The following is a 27,068-nucleotide window of genomic DNA, read 5'->3' on the forward strand; positions in this document are numbered from 1 at the left end:
TAGGTGGAATCTTCTTTCTTGTAGTTTGGATCCATTGCTCCGTGTCCGCTTCTCTGGAGCAGCAGAAAACAACCTTTCTCCCTCCTCTATATGACATCCTTTTATATATTTGAACATGGCTGTCATATCACCCCTTAACCTCCTCTTCTCCAGGCTAAACATGCCCAGCTCCCTTAGCCGTTCCTCATAAGGCATCGTTTCCAGGCCTTTGACCATTTTGGTTGCCCTCCTCTGGACACGTTCCAGTTTGTCAGTGTCCTTCTTGAACTGTGGGGCCCAGAACTGGACACAGTACTCCAGGTGAGGTCTGACCAGAGCAGAATACAGTGGCACTATTACTTCCCTTGATCTAGATGCTATACTCCTATTGATGCAGCCCAGAATTGCATTGGCTTTTTTAGCTGCCGCGTCACACTGTTGGCTCATGTCAAGTTTGTGGTCAACCAAGACTCCTAGATCCTTTTCACATGTACTGCTCTCAAGCCAGGTGTCACCCATCTTGTAAGCAGTACATGTTAAAAGGATCTAGGAGTCTTGGTTGACCACAACCAAGACAGGATTTGTGAACAAAAAGACAATGGGGAGGCTCCCCCACCCCCTCCCTCCTTGCAGAGAAAACATTTGAAAATGGTTTCAGGGCAGTCCTCTTGTGCTGCTCCAGACATGTGGTCCACACATCTATGTCTGTGCTTGGTTGGCACATTTATGAACAGTTATTATATATACATATAAGATCTTAAAATTTTTAGTTCAGATGTCATTGGTCGATTGTTGTCAATCACAGGACCTTTAGCGATCTACGTGACCCACGAAACGAAACAACCAAAAAAAGGAAAATGTTCGCAACTGTTCAAACCCTCCTCCCCATTAAAAATGCTCAACAATTTTGCCCCCCCCCCAAAAAAAAGCTCAACAACTAGCTCAAAAACTTTTCCTGTCAGTAACAACTGGTAGATCACAGCCAGTAGTTTAACACTGTGAGTAGACCGCTTTTTCTTGGGAGTTGGAGGTACCCAATGCACATAATCCCCTTTGTTTTACTTAATGGGAGTGAAGTGCCAGTCAAGGGAGGGATGGAGGCAAACCTGCCAGAACTGTGTGACGCTGTATTGTTTTTAATATTCGGCTGGAAGCCGCCCAGAGTGGCTGGGGAAACCCAGCCAGATGGGTAGGGTATAAATAATAAATTATTATTATTTATTATTATATAGAAGACCCTCTCCCAGGTTATGACATAGCTGTGATGTATATTTGACGTATGTGTAATGTTGCACTAAGGGTGTTGAGTGTAAAAAGGGAACCTTATACAAAAGAGACCTTGCTGCTGCTTCCATGTGGTGGGTGGAAGTCCTGTTGCAACAATAAAGATCCCGGGGGGAGGCTTTTCAGAAATCGGGGTGGGGGTGGGTCGCTGCCGCTGCAGGTAATCGAACCCATGAATTTCTCACTAAATAAACGGGAATGTAGAGCTTGCCGGCAGGGAAGGGCATTTCTGTTTGCAGGGATGGGGAGGCGGATCTCCTGCCCCTCCCCCTCCCTCTGGGTCAATGAGCTCCGCTTCCTAGAGAGGCAGGAAGTTTGTTTTTATGGGGGAGGGAAGAGGCTATTTGGAGAGGAGGGGTCTCCATCCTCATTCGCGGAAGAGAAGCGGACTTGGAGAAGAGGAGAAAGAGGTGCCGCATATTGGGGGGCTCCGCTCTTTCCTTCTGGGAATCATGGGGGGGGGGCTGGATGCAGGCCATCCTGTTGCAAAGTGGGATTTCCCCTCCCCCAACAGGGTTTGCATTGCAAGATCTTCTCTGAAGCGCAGAGATCAAGCCAGGCTCCTATGGTGGGGGGAGGGGGGCGAAGACACTTGAGACGAAACACAAAAGCCCCCCCCCCGTGCAACTTAATTACAAAGGGATTTGCAGCCCCACCCTGGGCATGTTGACGCAGCAGTCAGTCCTTCTCCGTTCAAAGGGGGGGGGGCAGCCCCATTTCACCTAGTGATGCTCCTCTCTGCTTAACACCCTCCATCTCCCTTCTCACTGCTGCCCCCCTCCTGCCCCCCAGGCTCTGTCTCCAGTGGCAGGGGAGGGCTGAGCTCCTCCAGGACCCTGATCTGCCCTCTTCCGAAATGTGCTGCTGAAGCCCTTGCTGCAGTGGGGCTCCTGGTAGAGCTGGTTCCATGGGGGAAGATATGGAGGGCAGGCAGCGGCTATTGTGAGGAGTTGGCAAAAGGAAACAAGGATTTGCTTCCTGGGAAGGGGGTGGGCCCCCATGTTGGCAGAGTGGGGAACAATGGGGGAGGGTTTGCTGTCCTGTTTATGTGCCCCTGAAGGGGAGGGAAGAGGCACATTTTGGATTTCCTGGAGCTTGGGAAAAACACCTGACCGGTTTCCCTCCTGCTAATCTAAGCAAGGAAAAATGGACACACGAGTGGCAGGATTTAAAATTAATTTGGCAGGTTCAGGTCTGAGCTCATGAGGGACCAGTTTTGACCCCCTGGTTATCTTTCACCCTGTCCTATCTCACAGAGTTGGGAAGAAAGAAGCGCAGCTCCTTTCTTTGAAGTAGAACTGCGAAGGTCCCAGAAGTGGCCAACTTTACGGCTCCTCCGAATCGCCTCACCAATGGCCTCAGAGGCACCGTTTGGACCTTCTCTTCTTCCAGGTGGAGTGGAAAGAGGAGCCAGGCAGCTTCTTCAGGTAGGGAAAAAGCATTGGGGAATCAGGTTGGAGGGAAGAGGCACAGATGGGACCAGCCAGCTTCCCTCTGTGTTGAGTGGGGATGATGGGGATCAAAGAGCAGCTCTGTTTTCTTCCTCTTCTTCTTCTTCTTCTTCTTCTTCTTCTTCTTCTTCTTCCTCTTCTTCTTCCAGGCCCTCTTGACCTTTGAGGAGGTGGCTGTGTTTTTCACAGAGGAGGAGTGGGCTCTGCTGGATCCTGGCCAAAGAGCTCTGCACAAGGAAGTCATGGAGGAGAATTATGAGATGGTGGCCTCTCTAGGTAAGGATGCATTTTTATTCCTCTTGCCTGTTAGATGTCAACCAACTCTTTGTGCCATTTATTCATGCCATGAAGGAGCAACATAGGAATAGCCTGCTGGATTAGGCCAGTGGCCCATCTAGTCCAGCATCCTGTTCTCGCACTGGCAAAACCAGATGCCTATGGGAAACCAGCAAGCAGGATTCAAACACAAGAGCACTCTTGCCTCCTGTAGTTTCCAGTATTTAGGAAAAACATTGGTGCTTCTGACTGTGGAGGCATTGCAGAGCCTTTGCGACGAGTGGCTGGCAATAGTCCTCTCCTCCATGTATTTGGGCCATCATTGCTCCCTGTGGGATTCAGTTCCCTAGTTTAACTATGTGCTGTGTGAAGGAGACTGATCTTTTAACTGTGCTTAGTGAATAATAATAAGAAGAATCTGTCTATGTTTCCCCACCCACTCTGGGCGGCTTCCAACAAAATTAAAAGCATAATAAAGCATCAAACATTAAAAATATCCATAAACAGGGCTGCCTTCAGATGTCTTCTAAAAGTCGGGTAGTTGTTTATTTCTTTGACATCTGATGAGAGGGCGTTCCACAGGGCGGGCGCCACCACCTAGAAGGCCCTCTGCCTGGTTTCTTGTAACCTCACTTCTCACAGGGAGTGAACCTCCAGAAGGCCCTTGGAGGTGGACCTCAGTGTCCGGGCTGAATGATGGGGGTGGAGATGCTCCTTCAGGTATACTGGGCCAAGGCCGTTTAGGACTTTAAAGGTCAACACCAACACTTTGAATTGTGCTCGAAAACGTACAGGGAACCAATGTAGGTCTTTCAGGACCAGTGTTATGTGGTCTCGGCTGCCACTCCCTGTCATCAGTCTAGCTGCCACATTCCGGATTAGTTGCAGTTTCCGGGTCATCTTCAAAGGTAGCCCCACATAGAGCGTGTTGCAGTAGTCCAAGCTGGAGTTAACTAGAGCATGCACCACTCTGGCAAGATAGTCTGCGGGCAGGTAGGGTCTCAGCCTGCATACCAGATGAAGCTGGTAGACAGCTGCCCTGGACACAGAGTTGACCTGTACCTCCATGGACAGTTGTGAGTCCAAAATAACTCCCAGGCTCCACACCTGCTCCTTCAGATGTACAGTTACCCCATTCAGGAGCAGGGAGTACCCCACACCCACTTGCTCCCTGTCCCCCCAAAAGAGTACTTCTGTCTTGTCAGGATTCAACCTGTTAGCCACCATCCATCCTCCAACCACCTCCAGGCACTCACACAGGACCTTCACTGCCTTCAATGGTTCCAATTTGAAAGGGAGGTAGAGCTAGGTATCATCCGCATACTGACGAACACCCAGCCCAATGATCTCTCCCAGCGGCTTCATATAGATATTAAAAAGCATGGGGGAGAGGATGGAACCCTGAGGCTCCCCTAACAGCACTTTCTGGACACGGCCCAGGAGGAAGGAGCGGAACCACTGTATAACAGTGCCCCCAGTTCTGAGCTCCCCTAGACGTTCCTCAAGGTTGTAATGATGATCCAGCAGAACTAGTAAACAGCTTTCACCTTTGTCCCAGGCCCGCCGGAGATCAAGGTCCGCATCTTCCAGGCGTGCCTGGAGTTGTTCTGCAACCACCTGTTCAATCACCTTGCCCAAGAATGGAAGATTTGAGACTGGGCGATAGTTGGCCATATTGGTCAGGTCTAAAGATGTTTTTTTAAGAAGCAGTTTAATAACAGCCTCTTTCAGCGGGTCTAGGAAAGCTCCCTCACAGAGGGAAGCATTCACCACCCCGCAGAGCCCAGTCCTTCCCGGCTCGCTTTTATGAGCCAGGATGGGCAAGGATGAAGGAGACAGGTGGTCGGTTTCACTCGTCCAAGCAGCCTGTCCAGATCCTCAGAGGCAACAGATTGGAATTGATCCCATGAAACTTGACTAGACCGGCCCTGCTCCCACGGTGGAGTCTACCTCCTTCCAAATCTGAGTGACTTTATCTGCAAAAAAACTTTGCAAAATCATTGCAGGAGATCTTGGGGCCCTTATTGGGCCCTGATGGTGCAGGTGGTTCCGTTAAATTATGAACCACCTGGAAGAGCCTCCTCCTGCTGTTTGCTGCAGATGCAATAGAGGCAGCGAAGAAGGTCCTCTTCGCTGTTGCTATTGCCACTTGGTAGGCTCGACACTGAACTCTAACCTGTGTCCGGTCTTATTCAGAATGAGTTTTCCGCCACCAGCACTGTAGCCGTCTCAGCGATTCTTTCATTGCCCTCAGCTCCAGGGAGCTCCATGCAATCGGAGAGGGCGCTTTGAGGCCAGACAGTCAATAGCCTGGTTAACTCTGCATTCCAGCGGGCCACCAGGGAATCAGCTGAAAGGGCATCAACGTGGGATAAAACATTCCCTACCACTCTCTGGAAACCAGTTGGATCCATTAAATAGCAGGGGCGGACCATCTGAATTGGTCCCATTTCCCTGCAGAGGGGAAGGGTCGGGGAGAAGTCCAGTTGCACCAGGAAGTGATCTGTCCATGGCACTTCTTTTGTTTCGCTTTTACCTAGTGTCAGATCACCCACATCACTAGATGTGAACACCAGGTCTAAGGCGTGTCCATGACTATGAGTTGGGCCAAACTTATTCAGGGGCCATGGAGGCCATGCTTTCCACGAAGTCCTGAGTGACCCCATGTAAGGTTGTGTTGGCATGGATGTTAAAATCCCCCAGGACAACCAAACTAGGTGTCTCCAGAAGAACATCCACCACGACCTGAAGCAGCTTGGCCAGGGAATCCTTGGTGCAGTGGGGAGGTTGGGACACCAAAAGGAATCCTGTACTGCCCCTATTGCCCAGCTTCCAGAACATGCACTCAGAAAACTGGGTCTTCCCAATAGGATGCCTGGTGCAAGCTAATGACTGCCTAAAAAATCACTGCAAACCCCCTCCCCCGCCACCACCTGTATGACCTGGGTTGCTGTGCGTAAGAGAAACCTGGTGGACAAGCAGCAGCAAGCACAGACCAATCTGCTTCATCCAACCAAGTCTCAAGCCAGATCAAGTCATGGATGGCAGTGGTCTTATTAATCAGTGACCTAGCATTGCACAGCAGCACCTTTACGTCATATGGGTCTCCGTTGCTGATTCCAATATCCTTCTGGTCAAGACCAGACCCAGAGGCAGAAATAGTATTCAAACAACGACTAAACCTGCCTCCTCGGTAATGACATGGTCTAAGACATTACCTGGAGGAGGCAGGAGAAAATGGACTGCAGAAATCTAGCACTTTCAGAAGAGAGGGAAGGTGGAGAAAGTGTGTCCCTCCAGAAGTTGCTGTAAATTTTATATCCGTATTCCATAATCTTTACCATGCTTCCATTTCTATATTATGACCAACATCTATTGCCCAGTGTATCATTGAAGATTTCACTTGCTCATTCTTTGTCTCCCATTCCAATAGCATGGTGTACATTTTAGACATCACTTTAACATTACAACTTAACATGTCTCTCTCTAATTGTGATGGTTGTTCCCTAAACCCCCACTTCATATCCTTTTTAAATATTTAATTCAAATGATGATATTGTAACCATGTTGTTAACATTCCTGGTAAATCCTTCAACTCTTTTAATTTAAATTCTCCTCCTCTCTTAATAAATTTCTGTAAGTTGCCCAATTTTCCATCATATTTTTCTTTTTCACTGCTATGGCTTCCAAAGGTGAAAGCCAAACGTTCCCAATAAATTTTATATTCTTTACAATTTTTTTCCTAATTCTATGGTTTGTAAAGCCTTTATGTACTTTCACCATTTCAATACCACAGATAAGCTTCATAATATCATATCCGGCAGGGAGAAACCTCTATCTTTCAGTTCTATCAGTATTTTATATTTTATTCTCATTTTTCCCCTTGCCAGATATATTTAGAAATATTTTTTTACCATTTGTTGAAGCAATCTGCCTTGCAGATCATCAGCATTTCCAGTCTTCTTCAAATACTTTTTATCTCGATCTCTTATTATATTTGTCAGTCTTCCCATTTCTATATATTCTATTAATTCATCTGCCATTCCTCCTTTGTGGGCATCCTCCTTCCACTTCTGAGCCTACACCATACATGCTTCTGTAGTTGGACAAATAAAAAGAGATCTATGATCCTAGATATACTTGCATCTATTATACCTAAAAGAAAAGCTTCTGGGGTTTTAACAAAGGTCCTCTTAAACATTTTTTTCAGCTCATTAAATATAATTTCCCAGAAGTTCTTAACCGTTCTGCATGTCGACCACAAATGATGAAAAGCAACTACTTTCCCCTTACATTTCCAGCAGATATCTGATTCAGTCTTGTACATTTTAGCTAATTTACTCGGTGTCAGATACCAGCTATATATATATCATCTTCATAAAATTCTCCTTCAGTGTGCAACATGCTGTGAATCTAAAATCTTTCCCCACATTTCTCCCAAGCACTCATCTCCATATTATGACCTATATCTCTTGCCCACCCATTATTATAATCTTATCCAAATAATCAAACAACTTCTCCTTAAATACCTGGTTTTTTTCCTCATTTGGTGCAAAGACTCTCACCAAGAACATTTTTTGTCCATCAACAATTGCCTGTATCCTGATAATTGGTCATCTTTGGTCATCTTTAAATAATTGTTGTGGGTTCAAGCCATGTTCTATATGCATTACCACACTTCTCGTTTTAGTTTTGCTGATGTTATAAACTCTTAAAAAAATATTTTGTTTACTAATACTCTGCTATGTTGACTTGCAAAATGTGTCTCCTGCGCTAAGAGATAATTTTCTGGGATTATGTCCTTTCCTAAAAATGTGGTACATAGGAGAGGAGAGATTGTTGGAGGTATTGCTGTGTGTTAAGTTCTCTTGTTCTGTGTGTTAAGTTCTCTTGTTCTGTTCCTTGAAATCCTAACAATATTCTCTTTCTCTCCTACTTTAAACCAGGTGATGAAGAAGGCAATCAGAATTTTGAGGGGCCATCTGTAAAGTACTTCACTGTGAGTGAACACCTTAGCACACGTCTACAAACTAATGCAGGGGAGAAACCCTTTAAATGTATGGAGTGTGGAAAGAGCTTCAGTGAAAGAGGAAAACTTACCGTACATCAACGAATTCACACCGGGGAGAAACCATTTAAATGTATGGAGTGTGGGAAGAGCTTCAGTCAGTGTTCACACCTTACTATACATCAACGAACTCACACTGGGGAGAAACCATTTAAATGTATGGAGTGTGGAAAGAGATTCAGTGAGAGTGGAAAACTTACTGTACATCAACGAACCCACACAGGGGAGAAACCTTTTAAATGTATGGAGTGTGGGAAGAGCTTCAGTGTAAGTGGAAAGCTTACTATACATCAACGAACTCACACCGGGGAGAAACCCTTTAAATGTATGGAGTGTGGGAAGAGCTTCAGTCAGTGTTCACAGCTTACTATACATCAACGAACTCACACAGGGGAGAAACCATTTAGATGCATGGAGTGTGGAAAGAGCTTCAGTGTAAGTGGAAAACTTACTGAACATCAACAAACCCACACAGGGGAGAAACCATTCAGATGTATGGAGTGTGGAAAGTGCTTCAGTTGCAGTGGGAGCCTTACTGTACACCAACTAACTCACAAAGGGGAGAAACCATTTAAATGTATGGTGTGTGGAAGGTGCCTCAGTAGTATGGGAGCACTTAAAAAACATCACTTAACTCACACAACAGATAAACCATTTAAATGTATGGAGTGTGGAAAGAGCTTCAGTGAAAGTTCACAATTTGCCATACATCTACGAACTCACACAGGGGAGAAACCCTTTAAATGTTTTGAATGTGGAAAGAGCTTCAGTACAAGTTCACAGCTTACAATACATCAGCGAACTCACACAGGGGAGAAACCTTTTAAATGTATGGAATGTGGAAAGCGCTTCATTGAAAGTGGAAAACTTACTGTACACCAACGAATTCACACAGGGGAGAAACCATTTAGATGTGTGGTGTGTGGAAAGAGTCTCAGTAGTAGTGGAGCACTTACAAAACATCAACTAATTCATGCAGGGGAGAAACCATTTAAATGTATGGAGTGTGGAAAGCATTTCAGTGAAAGTTCACAACTGATCATACATCTTCCAATTCACTCAGGAGATAAACCCTTCAAATGTATGGAGTGTGGAAAGAGCTTCAGTCGGAAAGGAGTCCTTATTGTACATCAACGAACTCATATGGGGGAAAAACCATATAAATGTGTGGAGTGTGAGAAGAGCTTCAGTTGTTGTGAAAATCTTAATTTACATCAACGAACTCACACGGGGGAGAAACCCTATAAATGCATCCATTGTGGAAATAGCTTCAGTAATAGTGGAAACCTTACAAGACATCAACGAACTCACACAGGAGAGAAACCCTTTAAATGTATGGAGTGTGGAAAGTGCTTCAGTAATAGTGGAGCAGTTACAAAACATCAACTAACTCATACAGGGGATAAACCATTTAAATGTATGGAGTGTGGAAAGAGCTTCAGTGAAAGGGGGAAGCTTACTGTACATCTACGAATTCACACAGGGGAGAGACCCTTTAAATGTATGGAGTGTGGAAAGAGCTTCAGTGAAAGTGGAAAACTTACTGTACATCAACGAACTCACACAGGGGAGAAACCATTCAGATGTCTGGTATGTGGAAAGTGCTTCAGTCGGAATGGAATCCTTACTGTACATCAACAAACTCATGTACGGGAGAAATCATTTAAATGCATGGAGTGTGAAAAGAGCTTCACTAAAGGTTCACAACTGATCATACACCTACGCACTCACACAGGGGAGAAACCCTTTAAATGTTTGGAGTGTGAAAAGAGTTTCACTTGTAGAGGAACCCTTACTGTACATCAACGAACACACAGAGGGGAGAAACCATATAAATGTTTGGAGTGTGGAAAGAGTTTCAGTCGAAGTGGGCATTTTAGAATCCATCAGCGAACTCACACAGGGGAGAAACCATTTAAATGTATGGAGTGTGGGAAGTGCTTCATTGAGAGTGGAGCTCTTACAAGACATCAACGAACTCACACAGGGGAGAAACCATTTAAATGTATGGAATGTGGGAAGAGTTTCAGAGAAAGGGGCAAACTTACAGTACATCAACAAATTCACACTGGGGAGAAACTGTTTAAATGTTTGGAGTGTGGAGAGAGTTTTAGTCAAAATGGACATTTTATAAGACATCAACAAACTCACACAGGGGAGAAACCATTTAAATGTATGGAGTGTGAGATGTGCTTCAATGAGAGTGGAGCACTTACAAAACATCAAGAAGCTCATAGAGGAGAAACCATGTAAATTGAAGGAGTGTGAACTGTGCTTCAGTTAAGGTCATCTACATACTCACATAGGGGAAAACCCATTTAGATGTTTAGAGTGTGTCTAGTGTTTTCTTCGTTCTTCACATCAACAAACTAATATCAATTGTAAATGCATGGAGTGTTGTTGGTGTTCTGGTTTTGCTATGGAAAGTTGTATACACATGTGTTAAAGTAATGAAGGTAGCTTCTCCCAGTAGTAAGTATAATGAAAGATATGATGTACTCTTAGGGATGTGCAAAGTGTGAATCTGGAGTGCTGTTGGTGAGTGATGACTGGGCAATAATAGGCCCTTTAGCAGCAAACAAATTTAGTCCTCATTTTGTACTGGAAAATCCTCTTCCAGAACAGGGTGCACTTTCTAATTTGTGAACCCTGTCCCTGATTGACAACATTCACTGCCTAGGACCTGTTACAGAAATGTTAGTGATTTTGTATTAACTTTTAAACAAGGGCAGGCCAATCCTGTTCCAATAGCAGCAGTCACCACATAGTCATTCCTCCCTCTTTTGTATGTGTGAAAAACGTCTTCGTACACAAAACTCAGAAAAACTTTGGCTGTTCTGTCCTGGTTACTCTGCAGTTCATAAGCCCGAACTTTTATTTTCTTCAAAATAAAAGCTGACAGCGTACAAATCAATATGGCTGAATGGACCCAACAACCCTTTCCCCTCACACACGCAAACGAAACTTACTGCAGCCAACAAGGCAACCAATCATGGCCTGGGCCACCCCACCTCTCTCACCGCCAATGAAAACTTAAAAATGAATAAAAAGAGAACCAGCATGTGATGTTGACACAAAAACCTTGCACATATGCTGTGTGAAAGAACCAATGTTTACTACCCCCTTTCTCCACCTCTTTCTTCCCCCCTAACTTTATTAATGTCTCACACCGCGTGTAATATAATATATAAATCTTTATTGTGGTCCAAAGACCCATAACATAGATTCAGAATAAAATACAGATTCATACAGACAACTCCCTGGGAGAGGAAGACCGAGATGATATTTGTTCAGTCTTGAGTATGATGATCTTTGATACTTATGACTACCAAAAGAAACTTTGCCACAGCCACTGTGATATCATTAGACTTGTCATCCAGAAGATATTTAGTACAGTAGGCTTCAGATTTACCTGGGCGATTTGCCAGTAGGGGTTTAATCAATAGATCTCTAGCTTGCTCATATTGTCCACAATGCAGTAGGATATGCCTCATACAATCGACGTCCTGAGAGCATACACAGAGCCTATTCTGTTAAGGGATCCCTCTCAGTCTGCCATTTAGCACTTCTGATGGAAATACATTTAATCTGGCTTTGGTAAAAAGACGCTGATAAGTTGGTACAGACAGATTTTTAAGATATGCGGGTATCTGAAAATTGTACCTGTGATGAATTCCTACTGCTATCGGGCCACAGATAACATGAGGTTGAGATCGGAGATCACTATGTGATATGTCCCAGAGCCTTTGCCTCAGAGATTCAAGGGCAGTATCGTATCCCAGATGGTACAAGAGTGAAGGTGGCATTCCAATCGAAGTGGCTTTTCTGACCATAGTTTTCATCCTCGTTGTTTAGGTGTGGAAGTAACCCCTTCCCTAGGCCACAGACTGAGATCTTAAGCCAGTATCTCAGGGCAGCCCACCATGCATTTGTTGAGAGAGGGCATTCACCTGTTTCTAAAAATAGAATTGCATTTGGAACCTGTAAAAGGGACTGGTGAAACTTTGCCTGTAACCCATCAAACATGGAGAATGAGCCATTGAACCAGACGTTTGGGCGTAGACAGATTTTGCATTAAATACCCTAATGGCTGATGGAACATAATGACCTCCCCTTGTATAAAAGAATTGAATTATAGCTAGTTTGCTTACCTGCGCCTTTAGACAGGCGGTCTGCCAATGGTGTTTCCAGGACTTAGAATGTTGGAATAGAAGCCCTAGGTACCGGAAGTATTGGTCTGCTCTAGTTTGTGACCATCCAGTGCCCATTTAATCGGGAGAATCTTTTCTCAAACACCAGGAATTTTGATTTTCCATACTTAATGGATAACCCATTACCAGAGCAGTAGTCTGAGAATTTCGTTAGTTGGTAGTTCAGGTCAGGTCTGGATCGGGAGAGGCTGGCCACGTCATCCACATACAGCAGGAGAGGGCTCTTTCTTGTTCCTATTTTTGGAAGATGGCCATCAGGATCCATCGAGTATAACTGATCTGTAGAAAGGACTTTTATGAAATGAAAACAGAGGTGGTGTATGTACTTTTGTAACCCAATAAAATCTTTAATAAAATAAAAATTCAAAAAACGACGCCAGTATCTGAGATTGGCTAGATCAGTTCTGGCCTCTTATTGAGGGGAGACCCAACTCAGATAAGCCGCCAGAATCCCAGGAGGAAGCCCCAAAATCTGCCTTCTAGTTTGGATTTCACACTAATTCCCCAGACCTCAGCCCTGTAAAGCATTTGGGCAATGATCTTTGGCACATAAATCTTAATGTCTGGATTGATTAACTGCCCCCACCCTTCAAATGGAAAATACCTGTATCGCTGCCCAGTCGAGTGGGCAGGTAAGAACTTGACTGAATTCACATGTATTCAAGTATTGTTGGAGGTAAAGACTCAAAAGGTTTATCTACAAAACCTCAATGAATTAGGTTCCAAAATTTGAATTAATTCTCTTCAATAAGAGGCCAAACCCAAAGATTTCCGACTATTTTCATAATGTTCCATTTTTAAAAATCTTTTTAATAACGTTCCATTTTTAAAATCCTTTTCATAATGTACCACTTTCTCTCTCTCACTGTTGCAGTTATAAAAGAGAAATGGCCTCATCTGATCAGGCAAACTGAACTGGTCGGGTTAATTTGGTCAGTTCTTTTTTCTTGGAGTTACAGTCCCTATCAAACCGACTCCATGTGTTTATGTTAGCTATTTTTGAGTTATATAGAGTGATGTAGCAGTTTCACCCTCAAACCTCAGTGATGAAGTAGACTCCACATACAAGACTTGAAGATTAACATTTACTTCTCAGGGTGGTGGTGGTGATGATGATGATAATTTATTATTTGTACCCTGCCCATCTGGCTGGGTTTCTCCAGCCACTCTTGGCGGCTTCCACAAAGACCAAAACTACACTAATACAACAACTGAGCAATTTGTATTATTCGTATATATTCAGCCCAAAGCAATGTGTTTATTTCCCTTGAGCCCAAGAGAGGGTTTAGTCTTTTCGCTTTCAAAAACAGTGTATTTCGTAGCAATGCATTAATCCAGAGTTTTTCAACCTTTTGAGTCCTGGCTCCCTTGACCAATTTCCTTCTTTCTGTGGCTCCCCTGTGGGTCTGAGGAGCCCAGTTATGTCCCCCCTTGCCTGCAGAGCTGGTAGCCTCTCACCCCTTTTCGAACACCCTTCTGCAGTGTTCCCTCAGCCTCCTCTCTGGGCAGCTGCTGCTGTATTCTCTGGGCTGACCCGGCCCCCAAAAGAGGTGCCTCCTCACACTGCCCCACAGGGGCCTGGGAAGAAAGTGCTCCCAGTCTTAGTGGCCCAACACTGGCCAAAGGTGAATGTGAGGCCAGCATCTTACCTTGGGAGGCAGCAATGGCCGCAGCAGCGGGTGCTGCTGGGCCTGCATGGCAGAAAGGGTCCCCTTCAGCACCGGGCACACAGCTCCCAGCAAGCGTTGCACACAGCAAGCACAAGGCAGGCCAGGATGGTGCCTGCCTGTCTCCCACTTGTCTGTCCATTCCCAACCACATGCACTGGTGGATTGGCTGGATGAGCTACCTTGACTGCTTGCTTGCTTACTCTGAGGACGCCTCAGCTCCTGGTATCCAGCACCCCCTGGCCACCCCAAGAAGCACCATTCACCAACATTGCTTGCAACCAGGGCTGTTGCAACAAACAGCCTTTGGGAGGCAGAGATGCAAGAGGAGGGAGGGAAGGAAAGAAGACTATAGGCCAGTGTTGCCTGCAGCCCCCCTGAGCATCATTAAAGGCACCCCAGGGTGCCACGGCATGCTGGTTGAAAACCACCGCTTTAGAGAACCCTCTGATTTTAACATTTGGGCCTCTGTGGTTTGCAAAATCTCTCTTCAGTGGGGGCAGTCTCTTCAAGGAGCCTCTGGAGAAGGTTCTGGTGGAGACCAGAGACTAACAGAAGGCTCTCCAGAGTGCCAGGAAGGACAGCAAGAAGGGGAAACCAGTGTTCCTTTCACTCCTCCTGATACTCCTCCAGCCACAGGTCTGGTAATCAAATTACTTTCTCTCCTGCTGGGACAAACCAAAGAGGTTCCCACACACCAGCTGGTAGTGGCTTAACGTCCAGATTAAACAATGGCCCCCAAAAGGGAAGGAGCGCCCCTTTAACTACCAATAAGGGAAGGGAAGGAGCTGTCCCTTAACTACCAATAAGAGGCAGACTACAGCACTTTGCCCAGGTGTGGGCAGAGAGGACCTTGGACAGATGGGTCAACTGAATGAATTCTTGGGATTACTCCTTAGAGGTTTCAAGGAAGCCAAGGGAGATGTTTGTGGGTACGCCCCCCCATCCAAGATAGCAGACAAACACAAGGCTGACATGAAGCCAATAGGACACCTGAGAAGCATAAGGGCAATTGTGTTAGGATCGTCCTACTCTCGTGTAGGACCCTGGCGGGCATGTTCTTTCCCTCCTGGTTGATCGTTTGGGAGCTTCAAAAACTTTCTTCTGCCTGAACATCACAGCGACTGATGCCAACACACATCAGCACACTCAGTGATCCACAGAGTGTTCGCAGTTTGCGTAACAGAACTCAGCATTTTGGCTGATCTACTTTATTTACGTATAAAACACTCGGAGCATTCTGACTTAGCTCCTTCCTCTTTCTCATCAGACAGCAAAAGAGAAAGAACAAAGGACAATAGTCCCACTTTACAGAACACAGTAACACAAACACCCTGTCTCCGTCACGTCCCACTCTGTGGAATGAAAACATACACTGTCATGTGATAGACAACAATCCCATGACTGCAGACACGGGGAATGAATCTCCAACAAATTGAGCTCATTTCACACAAGGAACAGGGTTGGTTCTGTTATCACCACGTTGAGCACTGCTTTCCTTTTGGGTGATGACACAGGCAAAGTAGGTGTTGAGCAGTTCCGCCTTCTCTGTATCACCCAATAGCATTTCTTCATTCCCCCCCCCCCCAGAGATCAGTCATTTTATTATTACTATTATTATCATTAATCTCTTGCGAGCCTGAGCTCATTCTGAGCTTTGGCCTGCCAGACCTCGTGTATACTTTTCTTTCACAATTTCCCTTTTCTTCCATTTCTTATACACACCCTTCTTAAATCTTAGCTCATTTATAAACACGGGTGCAAGCTTGCTGAGTTGGTGCCCAGAAGGTGGCAATATCGATAGCCCATCTCTCCTTTAAAGAGAATAATTTTGATATGCATCCACATATCGCCTGGCCTTTGGTTTCCCTCCCCTTATGGTTTTGATCTATGGGCCACTTTTAAAATGAGGCTGCATTTTAAGTTGCATTTTAACCTGTATTTTAAATTGGTCCCCCCCCCCATCCCATTATGTTTTTACTGTAATTTTACTGGTGTTAGCCACCCTGAGCCCGGCTCGGGCTGGGGAGGGCAGGGTATAAATAAAATTATTTGTTGTTGTTGTTAATGACTGGTTATCTCCACAATTGCCAGAAGGGATTTTCTCTCTTAGATCAAAGCATATTTGATTTGTAGGATCGCTATATATGTGTGTGAAAAGAAAGCAATATGAAGGCTACTGATAGAGCTGCTTTAATCTAAGCATCCTTTGCTGTGCCTTCTTAGTGCCCTAAAAGCTGGTACTCAAGATTAATAGGACAAACTGAAGGGCTGGTCAGATTGTGACACTTTATATAGAATAAAATAGGGTTGCCACTGCCGCCCCTTGTCTTTGAGCACCCTGCCCCAAAGACAAGTGCCTTCCAGAGGCACCATTCACACACAGAGCTTGTAGCCAGGGCTGCGGCAACAAACAGCAGTGCAAGCCTTGGGGAGGCAGAGATGGAAGAGGGGGCATCTGAGGAGGGAGGGAAGGAAGGAAGGAAGGAAGGAAGGAAGGAAGGAAGGAAGGAAAGAGGTAGAGAGGCCAGTGTTGCCTGTGGCACCCCGACCATCCTTCAAGGCACACTGGTTTAAAACCACTACCCTAAGGAGTCTGCCCAAGCTTTCTCTCCCTACGAACTCCAAGAAGAAGAAGAAGAAGAAGAAGAGAAGAAGAGTTTGGATTTGATATCCCGCCTTTCACTCCCTTTAAGGAGTCTCAAAGCGGCTAACATTCTCCTTTCCCTTCCTCCCCCACAACAAACACTCTGTGAGGTGAGTGGGGCTGAGATACTTCAGAGAAGTGTGACTAGCCCAAGGTCACCCAGCAGCTGCATGTGGAGGAGCGGAGACGCGAACCCGGTTCCCCAGATTACGAGTCTACCGCTCTTAACCACTACACCACACTGGCTCCAACTTCTATGCAGGAAGGAGATTGCCTTTACAGGCTCCCAAATGAAAGATTCTCCCACCTCCTGTCTCTGTCCTCAGATGGTGCTTTTCTAGCTGATGGGGGCAAAATGAAGAGAAATAATAATAATAATTTATTTGTTCTTTATTTTAGAAAATTCCAACACTGCTTGATTGTAAAAAGAAGCAGCAGCACAACCACCTCAAAGCGGTACATGAAAAAGATAAAACTATAAAATCATCAATAAGAAAAATTAACAAAAATGATGGGGAAATTTCCAAAGGTTTATATGACAATAGACTGAAAGCAGGTCAAAACTCACCTTAAGCATCTGGGTAGGCTTGTCTAAACCAGCTGAACAGTCACTGTAAAGAGCACAGTGCCTCTTGTCAGGAGGCAGCGAGTTCTAAACAAAGCCTTGTATCATAAAACAATTTCAGGCACCACAAGATGGTTGTTTCTGCACTCTGGTTTATTCTGTTCTGGTTCTTCCATGTCTAGTAAAGACTTCAGTTGCTAATGAAGTGCTGTTCACACTGAACAAATCTAGACTGTTTCTCCATCTGTGGAATCTTTTGTGTGAAGTAAGTTTGCCGCTCATATTTCATTCACTTAAGAGTTAGTTATCTGGTGTGAGTTCTCAGATGCAAAGTCAGGCCACCAATCCCACTGAACCTCATTCCACACTCCATACGTTTTCATGGGATCTCCTTGGCGTGGGGTATTTTTATGTAAAGTAAGGACACCCCCAATACAGAAGTGCTTTCCACAATCTAGGCATTCATACAGTTTCTCCCGTGTGGGTTCTTCGTTGGACAATAAGTGCACTCCTACAACTGAAACTCTTTCCACACTCCACACATGTATGCAGTTTCTCCCCTGTGTGGGTTTTTTGAGGTACTGTACAGGGAGATGGTGATAGAGACTGAAGTTCTTTCCAGATACCATACATTTAAAGAGTCTTTCGCCTGTAAGGGTTCTTCGATGTGCAGTGGGTTCTTTGATGTAAAGTAAGGTGGTGATTTAGACTGAAACTCTTTGCACACACCATACAATGAAATGGTTTCTCCCCTGTGTGGGTTCTTCGATGCGCAATAAGGTTTCCGTTCTGGCTGAAGCTCTTTCCACACTCCATACATTTAAATGGTTTCTCCCTGGTGTGAGTTCTTTGATGCAAAGTAAGGTTTCCACTCTGGCTGAAGCTCTTTCCACACACCACACATTTAAATGATTTATCTGCTGTGTGGGTTCTTTGATGTGCAGTAAGGCTTCCGCTCTGGCTGAAGCTCTTTCCACATGCCATACATTTAAATGGTTTCTCCCCAGTGTGAATTCTCTGATGTGCAGTAAGGTTTCCACTCTGACTGAAGCTCTTTCCACACTCCGTGCATTTAAATGGCTTCTCCCCGGTGTGGGTTTTTTGATGTAAAGTAAGGACACTCCCAATACGGAAGCGCTTTCCACAATCTATGCATTCATACGGTTTCTCCCCTGTGTGGATTCGTTGATGTTCTGTAAGGGCACTCCTACAAGTGAAACTCTTTCCGCACTCCATGCATTGATGCAGTTTCTCCCCTGTTTGGGTTTTTTGAGGTACAGTGAGATGGTGATAGAGACTGAAGCTCTTTCCACACACCATAGTTTTTAATGGCTTCTCCCCTGTGTGGGTTTTTTGATGTGCAATAAGGCTTCCACTCTGGCTGAAGCTCTTTCCACATTCTACACACTTAAATGGTTTTTCTCCTGTATGGGTTCTTCGATGTAAAGTAAGATGGTGATTGAGACTGAAACTCTTTCTGCACACCATACATTTAAATGGTTTCTCCCCTGTGTGGGTTCTTTGGTGTGCAATAAGGTTTCCACTCTGGCTGAAGCTCTTTCCACACTCCATGCATTTGAATGGTTTCTCCCCTCTGTGGGTTTTTGTATGCTTGACAAGGTTACCAGCACTACTGAGGCTCTTTCCACACTCCGTGCATTGAAACGCTTTCTCCCCTGCTTGGGTTCCTTGATGTAAACTAATGCTTCCACTCTGACTGAAGCTCTTTCCACACTCCACACTGCTACTTCCTGTGAATTCTTCCTGTGGATTCAGTGATACATGGACATCAGTGTCCTGAGTAGTAAGGGATTTGGTTTTCCAGTTCTTCAACACATTTCCTACATGCTTTTCAGGTGATCGTTGATTTACAAAGGTCTCTTTCTGTGCTTCATGCCCCACATTTTCTACAGACACCACGGATGGCTCCCCATAATTCTCACTCTTCTGCCCATTACCTGTTTTGAGTCAGAAAAAGAAAATGCAATTCAAATTACAACTCAGAAGCAGAGACTCTCATCATGGATTGAGCCCTGTTCTCCACTTCTCTGAGTTTACCATTTTCAAGAATGTCTCCCTCCTTCCTCCCCTGCCCAGCTGAATCTGAAGTTAGCTTCTGAAGATGCTTCTGAATATGAAGATGTTGTCTCAAGACACCAACACAAGTCCCTTCCTGCTCCTCCTCAAACTTGCTGAGCTGTGTCTGCTCATCTCTCCCCTTCCTCAGAGCCCCATCCAACTAGATCTTATCCTTCAACCCAAATGACAAAATGCAAAATAGCCAGACACTCCTAGTGCTGCTACTGCCATGGCTCTCTTCCCAAAAGCAGGGAAAGATCTTAGCTCTCCTGCTGAGGGATAGCAGAGGGGACATGTGGACCCAACAGAACCCCCCTGGTGCCCATGAAGAGGATCTCAGCTCAGTGGCACCACTGAGGATATTTTAATTTGGGGTGCATCTCAGCACATGGAAGGGAAACCTCAGCCTGGAGACCGTCTCTGCTCTTTAGAAGAAGACCCTGTGTGGGCAACATTATGCGGCTTGAGAGTGGCTTGCCTGTACGCTGTGGGGCCAGAGGCATTTACAACGAATGTAAATGCGACCTTTGGACAGGAGCAGAGCTTCCACACACCCTTCTCTGTCCTCCATCCAGGCTAGCAAGAAGCCCCATCAGATTTCAAGGAAACAACCCAGCCAGACCAAAAACACTCAAGGAAGCAGGTCAGGGCCTGGGGAGAAGAGAGTCCCAAGGGCCAGCTGGAGAGGTTGGAAGGTTGCATTTGTCCACCTGGTCCATTTAATCCAAGAGCCCCACGGGGGCCAACTAAATACTGACAGGAAGCCCAGAAGCAGGACTTCTCTTCCTTGGCCCAGTATACCTGAAAGAGCATCTCCACCCCCATCGTTCAGCCCAGACACTGAGGTCTAGCACCAAGGACCTTCTGCCGGTTCCCTCACTGCAAGATGTGAGGTTACAGGGAACCAGGCAGAGGGCCTTCTCGGTGGTGGTGCCCATTCTGTGAAACACCCTCCCACCAGATGTCAAGGAGATAAACAACTACTTGACTTTTAGGAGAAATCTGAAGGCAGATCTGTTTTGGGAAGTTTATAATGTTTGATGTTTTATTGTGTTTAATATTCTGTTGGGAGCCACCCCAGAGTGGCTGGGGAAACCCAGCCAGATGGGCAGGGCATAAATTATTTATTTATTAATATTGATGTTGATATTGATATTACTGGAGCAAAAATGGCCCCATGATACAACTAAGCGCATACCTGTTGAGGTTGCCCCTTCTTTGGGGTCCTGGAGGAATGGATCTTGTTCTTCTTCCCAACAGGAACTGAGATCTGATTCTGCCAAGGAAAGAGTTAATATTAGCTACTTTTGGCCACAAAACCTCCAGCCCTTTCAAACCAATCTGTATTTTTGACCACAAAGGCAAAGAGGAGGAATTGCCATATCCAGATCCTATAAAGACATGCAATATGCACAGCAGTACTGTTACAAGGGGTGTGTGTGTGTGTGTGTGTGAATATATGGATGCTGCTTCGGAGAGCAAAGCTGCAAATATCGTACATACACATAAAGAGGGACCCAGCAGGCTATTCCTATTCCTACTCTGCATGAATAAATGGCACAAAAGAGTGGATCTACACCTTCAACATCTAGCAGTCCAGAGGCATAAAAATCTGCCCTTACCTAGAGAGGCCACCATCTCATAATTCTCCTCCATGACTTCCTTGTGCAGAGCTCGTTGGCCAGGATCCAGCAGAGCCCACTCCTCCTCCGTGAAAAACACAGCCACCTCCTCAAAGGTCAAGAGGGCCTGGATGGTCACCAGATTCTGGAAGAAGAGGAAAAGATAACTTTTTAAAGGTCCCTTCCCTACTTGACACACAAGCAAGTGTAAACTGGGCCACTTCTGGGACTCCCTCACCTGTTGCCACGATGCACTTCAAAGCAGAGAGCAGCTCTTTGATGTGAACAATGGACAAGTACAGATTCATTTAGGGTCGGAGACATTTACACAGATGGCAGACCTATGACTGGCGAACAAATATTAAGCAAAGCTAGACAACATCTGAAACTGGCTAAATGTGCCTCAAATTACACCTTTTCTAACAAAACAAACAGTTATTACACATGCCTCTAGACCCTAGACCAGGGGTAGGCCAACTAAGGACCGGGGGCAGGATGCGGCCCAATCACCTTCTCAATCTGGCCTGCGGACGGTCCGGGAATCAGCGTGTTTTTACATGAGTAAAATGTGTCCTTTTATTTAAAATGCATCTCTGGGTTATTTGTGGGGCATAGGAATTTGTTCATCCCCCCTCCAAAAAAATATAGTCTGGCCCCCACAAGGTCTGAGGGACAGTCCCCTGCTGAAAAAGTTTGTTGACCCCTGCTCTAGACCCTAACCTCAAAGCAGAAATTCTAATTACAGATGTTGTTGTTGTTTAGTCGTTTAGTCGTGTCTGCCTCTTTGTGACCCCCTGGACCAGAGCACGCCAGGCCCTCCTGTCTTCCACTGCCTCCCGTAGTTTGGTCAAACTCATGCTGGTAGCTTCGAGAACACCATTGGGCAATGAAGGAGATACCAATCCAAAATCCAAACACATATGATCAAAAAACTAAAAAATGGTGAAAACAAAACATCCTATGTCCCCCAACTTTGGTATTGTTAAAAAATATTTTTTTAAAAGAAATAACAATGCCAATTTTGAGCTTTAAAGAACTCATCACCTTTGTTTTAGTAGCTGCTCGAGAAGTCTTTGATCAAAATTGGAGATCTCTGGAACACTTGCAATTAAGACAATGGAAACAGAAAATCTGGACGATTGCACTTTCAGAAAAACTGACCAAGGGAGCTCAAGCATTGGAAAAAGCTACGAGGGTGACTTTGTTGTAACATGTACACTATGTTTTCCCACAGAGACACACATTGGGGGGATGCTTTGATAGAGAGTTATCTTTATATGTTTGTTATGTTCAACATTTTGAAAAAGCAAAACTTATACAATACATTATGGGAAGGGTGGCGCTGTGGGTTAAACCACAGAGCCTAGGACTTGCCGATCTGAAGGCTGGCAGTTCAAATCCCCACGATGGGGTGAGCTCCCGTTGCTTGGTCCCAGCTCCTGCCCACCTAACAGTTCGAAAGCACGTCAAAGTGCAAGTAGATAAATAGGTACTGCTCTGGCGGGAAGGTAAACGGCATTTCCATGAGCTGCTCTGGTTCGCCAGAAGCAGCTTAGTCATGCTGGTCACATGACCCGGAAGCTGTACGCTGGCTCCCTTGGCCAATAAAGCGAGATGAGCGGCGCAACCCCAGAGTCGGCCATGACTGGACCTAATGGTCAGGGGTCCCTTTACCTTTATACAATACATATATATTTAAGGGGGGTGTGGGGAGAGAAGCAGGGACCAGTCCAGGGACTGCAAGGGAGAGACAGGGAACAGGAAGAATGTCAAACTTTACATAGAAGCTTTAGAAAACCATTTCTTGGTCTTTAGAGGACATTTAGCCTGAGTTTGCCCAGTCACTCAGGTTTGTGAGGTTTCAGGATCATATCCAAAACCTCCTAATGAGGTTTCATGGAAAACCTGCCTCTCTAGGAAGCAGGAGGAGGGGTGCTTGGCAGGCGATTCCCCCTCCCCTCCCTGCAAACATAAATTCCCTTGCCCCCCCCCCAAAAGCTCTATTTCCCCATTTGCTTAGTGAGAAGGTCCCAGGTCCAATCCCTGGTAGAGGCAACGAAAGAGACCCCCTCCCAAAAAACTCATCATGTGAATGAAGGTCGCAGTGTTACACCCCCCCCCCTTAACCCCATGGGAGAAAAGATCCCTCATTATTACACCTGTTTACAAAGGGGGGCAGGGCTGTGTCTGAGGGTGCCCCCCCCCATAATAGCCCCTCAGAGCAGCCTGGTGTCGTTAGGCCCGTATTGCTAGAGGGATTCTGAGCAGTACCTCAAGGGTAGTCCAGTGCCATTATTTTGGATAGCTTTTATTTTTTAAGGCAGGGTCCTGGATGTTGGGCTATGCTATTAGGGGAGGGGGCGTAGCTCCAAGGCAGAGCAGCTGCTTGGCATGCAGAAGGAGGTGCCCGGTTCAATTCTTCGATTCCTCAGGGGCAGCCTTACCATTGGGCAGCCTCAGGTGGTTTCCTCGGAGGGCAGGATCCAGGGAAGGTGCAGACTGGAGGCGAAGCCTGTCTCTCCCCTGCAGAGGAGCAGCCGGGGCGGAAGAAGCTGAATGACCAAGACGCAACGGCTTCAATGGGCTTCCAGCTTCCGGCTCCCCTGATTGGTTCGCCGCCGCCCCTCGCTTCTCTTCTGATTGGTTCTCTTTTTCCCGGGCCTCCATTCATTCTGTGTTCCCTTCCTGCAGCGGCAACGCGGATTGGCTTTTGGCTTTGCAGAGAGACGCGGGAATTATGATGCTTAAAACAACAACAACCACAACCGGACTTACTCAGAAGTAAGCCCAGCTGCTTGTAATTGTGGCGGGGACCAGAGAGGTAGCGCGTCCTAGATTTATATAGGCTTTTTGAAAGCAGCGCGTTTTCTCAGAAGTCAGCCCACGTGATTGCGATGCTATTTCGCTTCCAGGTAAAAGTGCACGAGCGTAAAAGCCTGACTTGGGCTGCATGTCTCGCCGCTGGTCCCAATGAAGGGAGAATTACTTGCACTTCTTGGCATTCTTCTGGCTATGAATATTCTTTTCCACGATTATTTTATTCCAAATAATAACGTATTGCAAACTATGTCAGAAGTATTTCACTTTGTTTTAGTTGAGATCCCTGCATTGCAGGGGGTCGGACTAGATGACACTTGGGACCCCTTCCGGTTCTATGGTTCTAGTTCCTCCAGTTAATTGGTGCGGGGGAGGGGCAGTTTCCCAACGAAGCCCCAAGAGCAGGAGGGCAAGGGGCAGCTCGTCACTTCTGGTTCCCATCCGACCACAGGCTGCTCTGTAGCCGTAGCTCTATGGTTAGGCAGCCTCCTTGGGGGGGGGGGTCAGTGGATGGGAAATCCAGAAGGTGGGGGCTGACTGCCAGAGAGGACAAAGAGGTAAAGACGCAGAGTGGTGGAATGGCAAATATAGAAAACTGCAAAATCAAGGCAGGTGTCAGTCAACGCTGATGGCATTCTCCTATGACAGCTAGTAATGTTTTGGTCTAACGTTGCCTGCTGTTTTGTTCCTTCTGCTTCCAGAATTCCATGCGCTTAAATTTAGCAAGCACTAGTAAAAAACAAAACAGGGGCATCCCCATGCCGAAAATGGATGGGGGCGGAATGGGGTGGGGGCAGAATGGGAGAATCCCCAATGAGTCCATGGGGCTAGCGGGGGGGGGGGGAGCAGGGAGAGGCAGGTGCCCACCCCTAAATCAATAACAATACATAGTCAATCGAGGTTCTGCCCCCCAAAAGGCCTGTCTCCACAAACAGCCCCCACAAAAATCCTGGCTACCCCCATGCCACTGATGTGCATCCCAGTGGCCCTGAATGTAAGTGGGGATTTCTGCCTCCATTATCCCACAGGGGAGCTGCAGAAAGACTGTTCTTGGTCAAGGGAGCCGTGGACTCAGAAAGATTGAAAACCACCGGCATAAGTAAACAAACAAAGTGCATAGCTCTTTTATGTGGTATCAGCCCACCCACCTGCACCTCTCCCTCTGCCTTTTCTCTGCTGTTAGGGGTGGATTCTACCACCACCCCGTTTCAGAAAAGATGGGTTGTGCATGGGGTGCTTCTAAGCAAAATGAGCATTGTTCTGGAAGAGAAGTGAGAAAAGGTGATATAAGTAAAAAAAAAACCTTCTCCTTTTCCCTTATGGAGTACCCAAGAACCCATATAGAGACCTTTTGTAGGTTTGCTGTCGGTGGGAGAAAATAACAGAGGCCAATCCGAGAATATTGAGAAGCAAAGCAGCCTGATCTTTATTAACTGTTGCAACAGGGTGCTCACAACCCCACGCAGGAGGCAGGAGGGACCCTGAACAAGGGCGCACAAGCCCTTATATAAACCACTTATAAATGCCATCTCCAACTCCTCAAAAGATTCCATCAACGGTGTCTCCGAAAAATTTTAACACATCACTTGGGAAGACAGCGAACTAATATCAGTGTACTGGAAGAAGCAAAGATCACCAGTGTTGAAGCAATGATTCTTCAACATCAACTTTGTTGGACTGGTCATGTTGTGCGGATGCCTGATGATCCTCTTCCAATGTAACTACCCTATTCCAAACTTAAAAATGGAAAGCATAATGCTGGTGGTCAACAAAAGAGGTTTAAAGACTGTCTCAAGGCAAATCTAAAAAAATGTAGTATAAACACTGACAACTGGGAAACACTGGCCTGCGAGCGCTCCAGTTGGAGAACAGCCTTTACCAAAGGTGTCATGCGCTTTGAAGACACTCGAACTCAGGATGCAAGGGAGAAACGTGCTAAGAGGAAGGCACGCTTGGTCAAAATGACTTTAGGACTGTTTTCTTGTACTTTTTCCAGACATGTGGTTTATATATTTATGTATGTGTTTTCCTTGTACAGTTATGAACATTTTATATATGTAAGACCTTAAAATCCCTATAACACCCCTTTTTATTTCTTTGTTTTTATTATTCAAATGTTCTCCATTTAAAGTGTGTGTGTGTGTGGTTGAACATGGAGCCAGGCCTCTTAGCCCTCATAATAACTTCGCTTTATTCGTATCCGTGGGTCTCTCTTTGGAGTCAAATTCTGCTGGGGAATTCCCCTAGGCCTTGCGGGGCCCTGGCACCCGGCACAGTGGTTTTCAATCACCTTAAACCCTAAGAGTTTAAAATAGTTAACTGAAAGACGGGATGGCCCCCTTGTTTGAGTCTGTGATGGACAGCAGAGCCAGGCCAGTCAGGGTGCGTAGTCTCAGAAATACCACCAAGGGAGTGGAGCCTCGCTCTGATTGGCTCGCAAGACAGTGAGGGGCGGAGCCAGCCCTTTTGGAGGGAAAATACAAGGAGCCAATTCTGAGGGAGTTTTCTGAGGGAGAAAGGGGGGATTGGGAGAGGGGTGGACTGAGGGCGGAAGGAGGAGAATCTCCACGGGGAGAGGAAGGTCTGGGGAGAGGAGTCAGGCGGGAATTCAACGGGAGAAGCTATGGGGAGGCGGCCGAAAGCGGAGTGTCCTTCCAGTGAGGAGGGGAAAAGGAGACCCCCCCCAAGCCAGTCACCAGGGCTGAGGGGATCCCCTGGGTCCGCGAGACTGACTGGGAATCCCTCCGGAGTAGCTGAGAGGGAGGAGAGGAAAAGGGCCCCTCGCTCACGAACCCCTCAGATCTGACTCTGTGGTGGAAGCGGGGCTGCGTCCCAAGGATTGAATGGGGACAAAACTCAGGGAAGGAGCAGAAACCCAGGGGAACATTTGGCCCCCGTTTCTAGAAAGCGGAACATCCGCCTTAATTATCATTATTATTATTTCATTTCTACCCCACCCACCTGGGGGCAGGGCACTAAGCTGCTGTCTTGAGGGACTCTGAGCCGAGAATCACAGCGAACTCTGCACATGCCCTGGATCACCCGGATTCTGGGAGGGAAGGAGGACAGCCAGCCAGCCAGGGGGCTGTGCTCAGCTTGCGAAGGGTTGAATGGAACAGAGCCGGAGTCCTAGAGAGGACAGGAAGTAGAGAGGCGGGGCGAATCCCCTCCCTCCGTGCCCAGTCCCGTCTTTTGTCTCTTGTCTCCTCCCCGCGCTGCCTCGGTTTCCCTCCTGGGAAGAATCCGGTGAGTCTCCTCTCTCTTCCCCCTTGGGGTGCCCATGGGAGAAGGGGGTCCCGGGGCTGCAGGGGGAGACCCCCAACTCTGGGAGCAGAGGGTCCTGCCCCCCCATTCCTCTCTGCCAAGCCTGGGAGGGGGCGAGTTTCCAGGGGGTCTGCAGCT

The 27,068-nt window shown here is 46.4% G+C and overlaps 4 protein-coding genes across 12 annotated transcripts in view; 3 read left to right on the plus strand and 1 right to left on the minus strand.

The window, feature by feature from the left end:
* The window catches only part of LOC310670188 (uncharacterized protein), a 59,414-nt gene extending 50,587 nt beyond the window's left edge, over nucleotides 1-8,827 (plus strand). Inside the window, exon 6 of the transcript XR_014507540.1 lies at nucleotides 8,764-8,827. The gene's annotated coding sequence lies outside the window, so the exon portion shown is untranslated. The remainder of the gene's footprint in view (nucleotides 1-8,763) is intronic.
* The window catches only part of LOC310670150 (uncharacterized protein), a 71,924-nt gene extending 59,284 nt beyond the window's left edge, over nucleotides 1-12,640 (plus strand). For 7 of the 8 annotated variants that reach the window (XM_083424913.1, XM_083424912.1, XM_083424915.1 and 4 more), the window contains one exon: nucleotides 7,937-12,640. In XM_083424913.1, the coding sequence (XP_083281039.1) occupies nucleotides 7,937-10,311 (2,375 nt within the window). In that variant the 3' untranslated portion in view covers nucleotides 10,312-12,640. Of the gene's footprint in view, nucleotides 1-1,571; nucleotides 1,674-2,519; nucleotides 2,691-2,863; nucleotides 2,991-7,936 lie in introns of those variants that run through there. The other variant, XM_083424910.1, reaches the window with a different exon arrangement.
* A 4,315-nt stretch (nucleotides 12,641-16,955) lies between these two features.
* Nucleotides 16,956-23,556, minus strand: LOC310670506 (uncharacterized protein). Of its 2 annotated transcripts, XM_083425957.1 has the most exons (4): nucleotides 23,294-23,556; nucleotides 20,850-20,994; nucleotides 20,426-20,503; nucleotides 16,956-19,106 (listed from the first exon to the last, which is right to left on the minus strand). In XM_083425957.1, the coding sequence occupies exons 1-4, from the start codon at nucleotides 23,294-23,296 to the stop codon at nucleotides 17,782-17,784; spliced, it is 1,551 nt and encodes a 516-aa protein (XP_083282083.1). In that variant the 5' UTR covers nucleotides 23,297-23,556; the 3' UTR covers nucleotides 16,956-17,781. The 2 variants fall into 2 exon arrangements, with proteins under 2 accessions (XP_083282083.1, XP_083282084.1); XM_083425958.1 differs by lacking the exons at nucleotides 20,426-20,503; nucleotides 20,850-20,994; nucleotides 23,294-23,556 and adding an exon at nucleotides 19,706-20,197.
* A 3,263-nt stretch (nucleotides 23,557-26,819) lies between these two features.
* LOC310670160 (uncharacterized protein) overlaps nucleotides 26,820-27,068 on the plus strand; it is a 56,013-nt gene continuing 55,764 nt past the window's right edge. The window contains exon 1 of the mRNA XM_083424946.1: nucleotides 26,820-26,912. The gene's annotated coding sequence lies outside the window, so the exon portion shown is untranslated. The remainder of the gene's footprint in view (nucleotides 26,913-27,068) is intronic.

This window comes from Podarcis tiliguerta, assembly GCF_965153285.1.
Source record: "Podarcis tiliguerta genome assembly, chromosome: 2".
Lineage (NCBI taxonomy): Eukaryota > Metazoa > Chordata > Lepidosauria > Squamata > Lacertidae > Podarcis > Podarcis tiliguerta.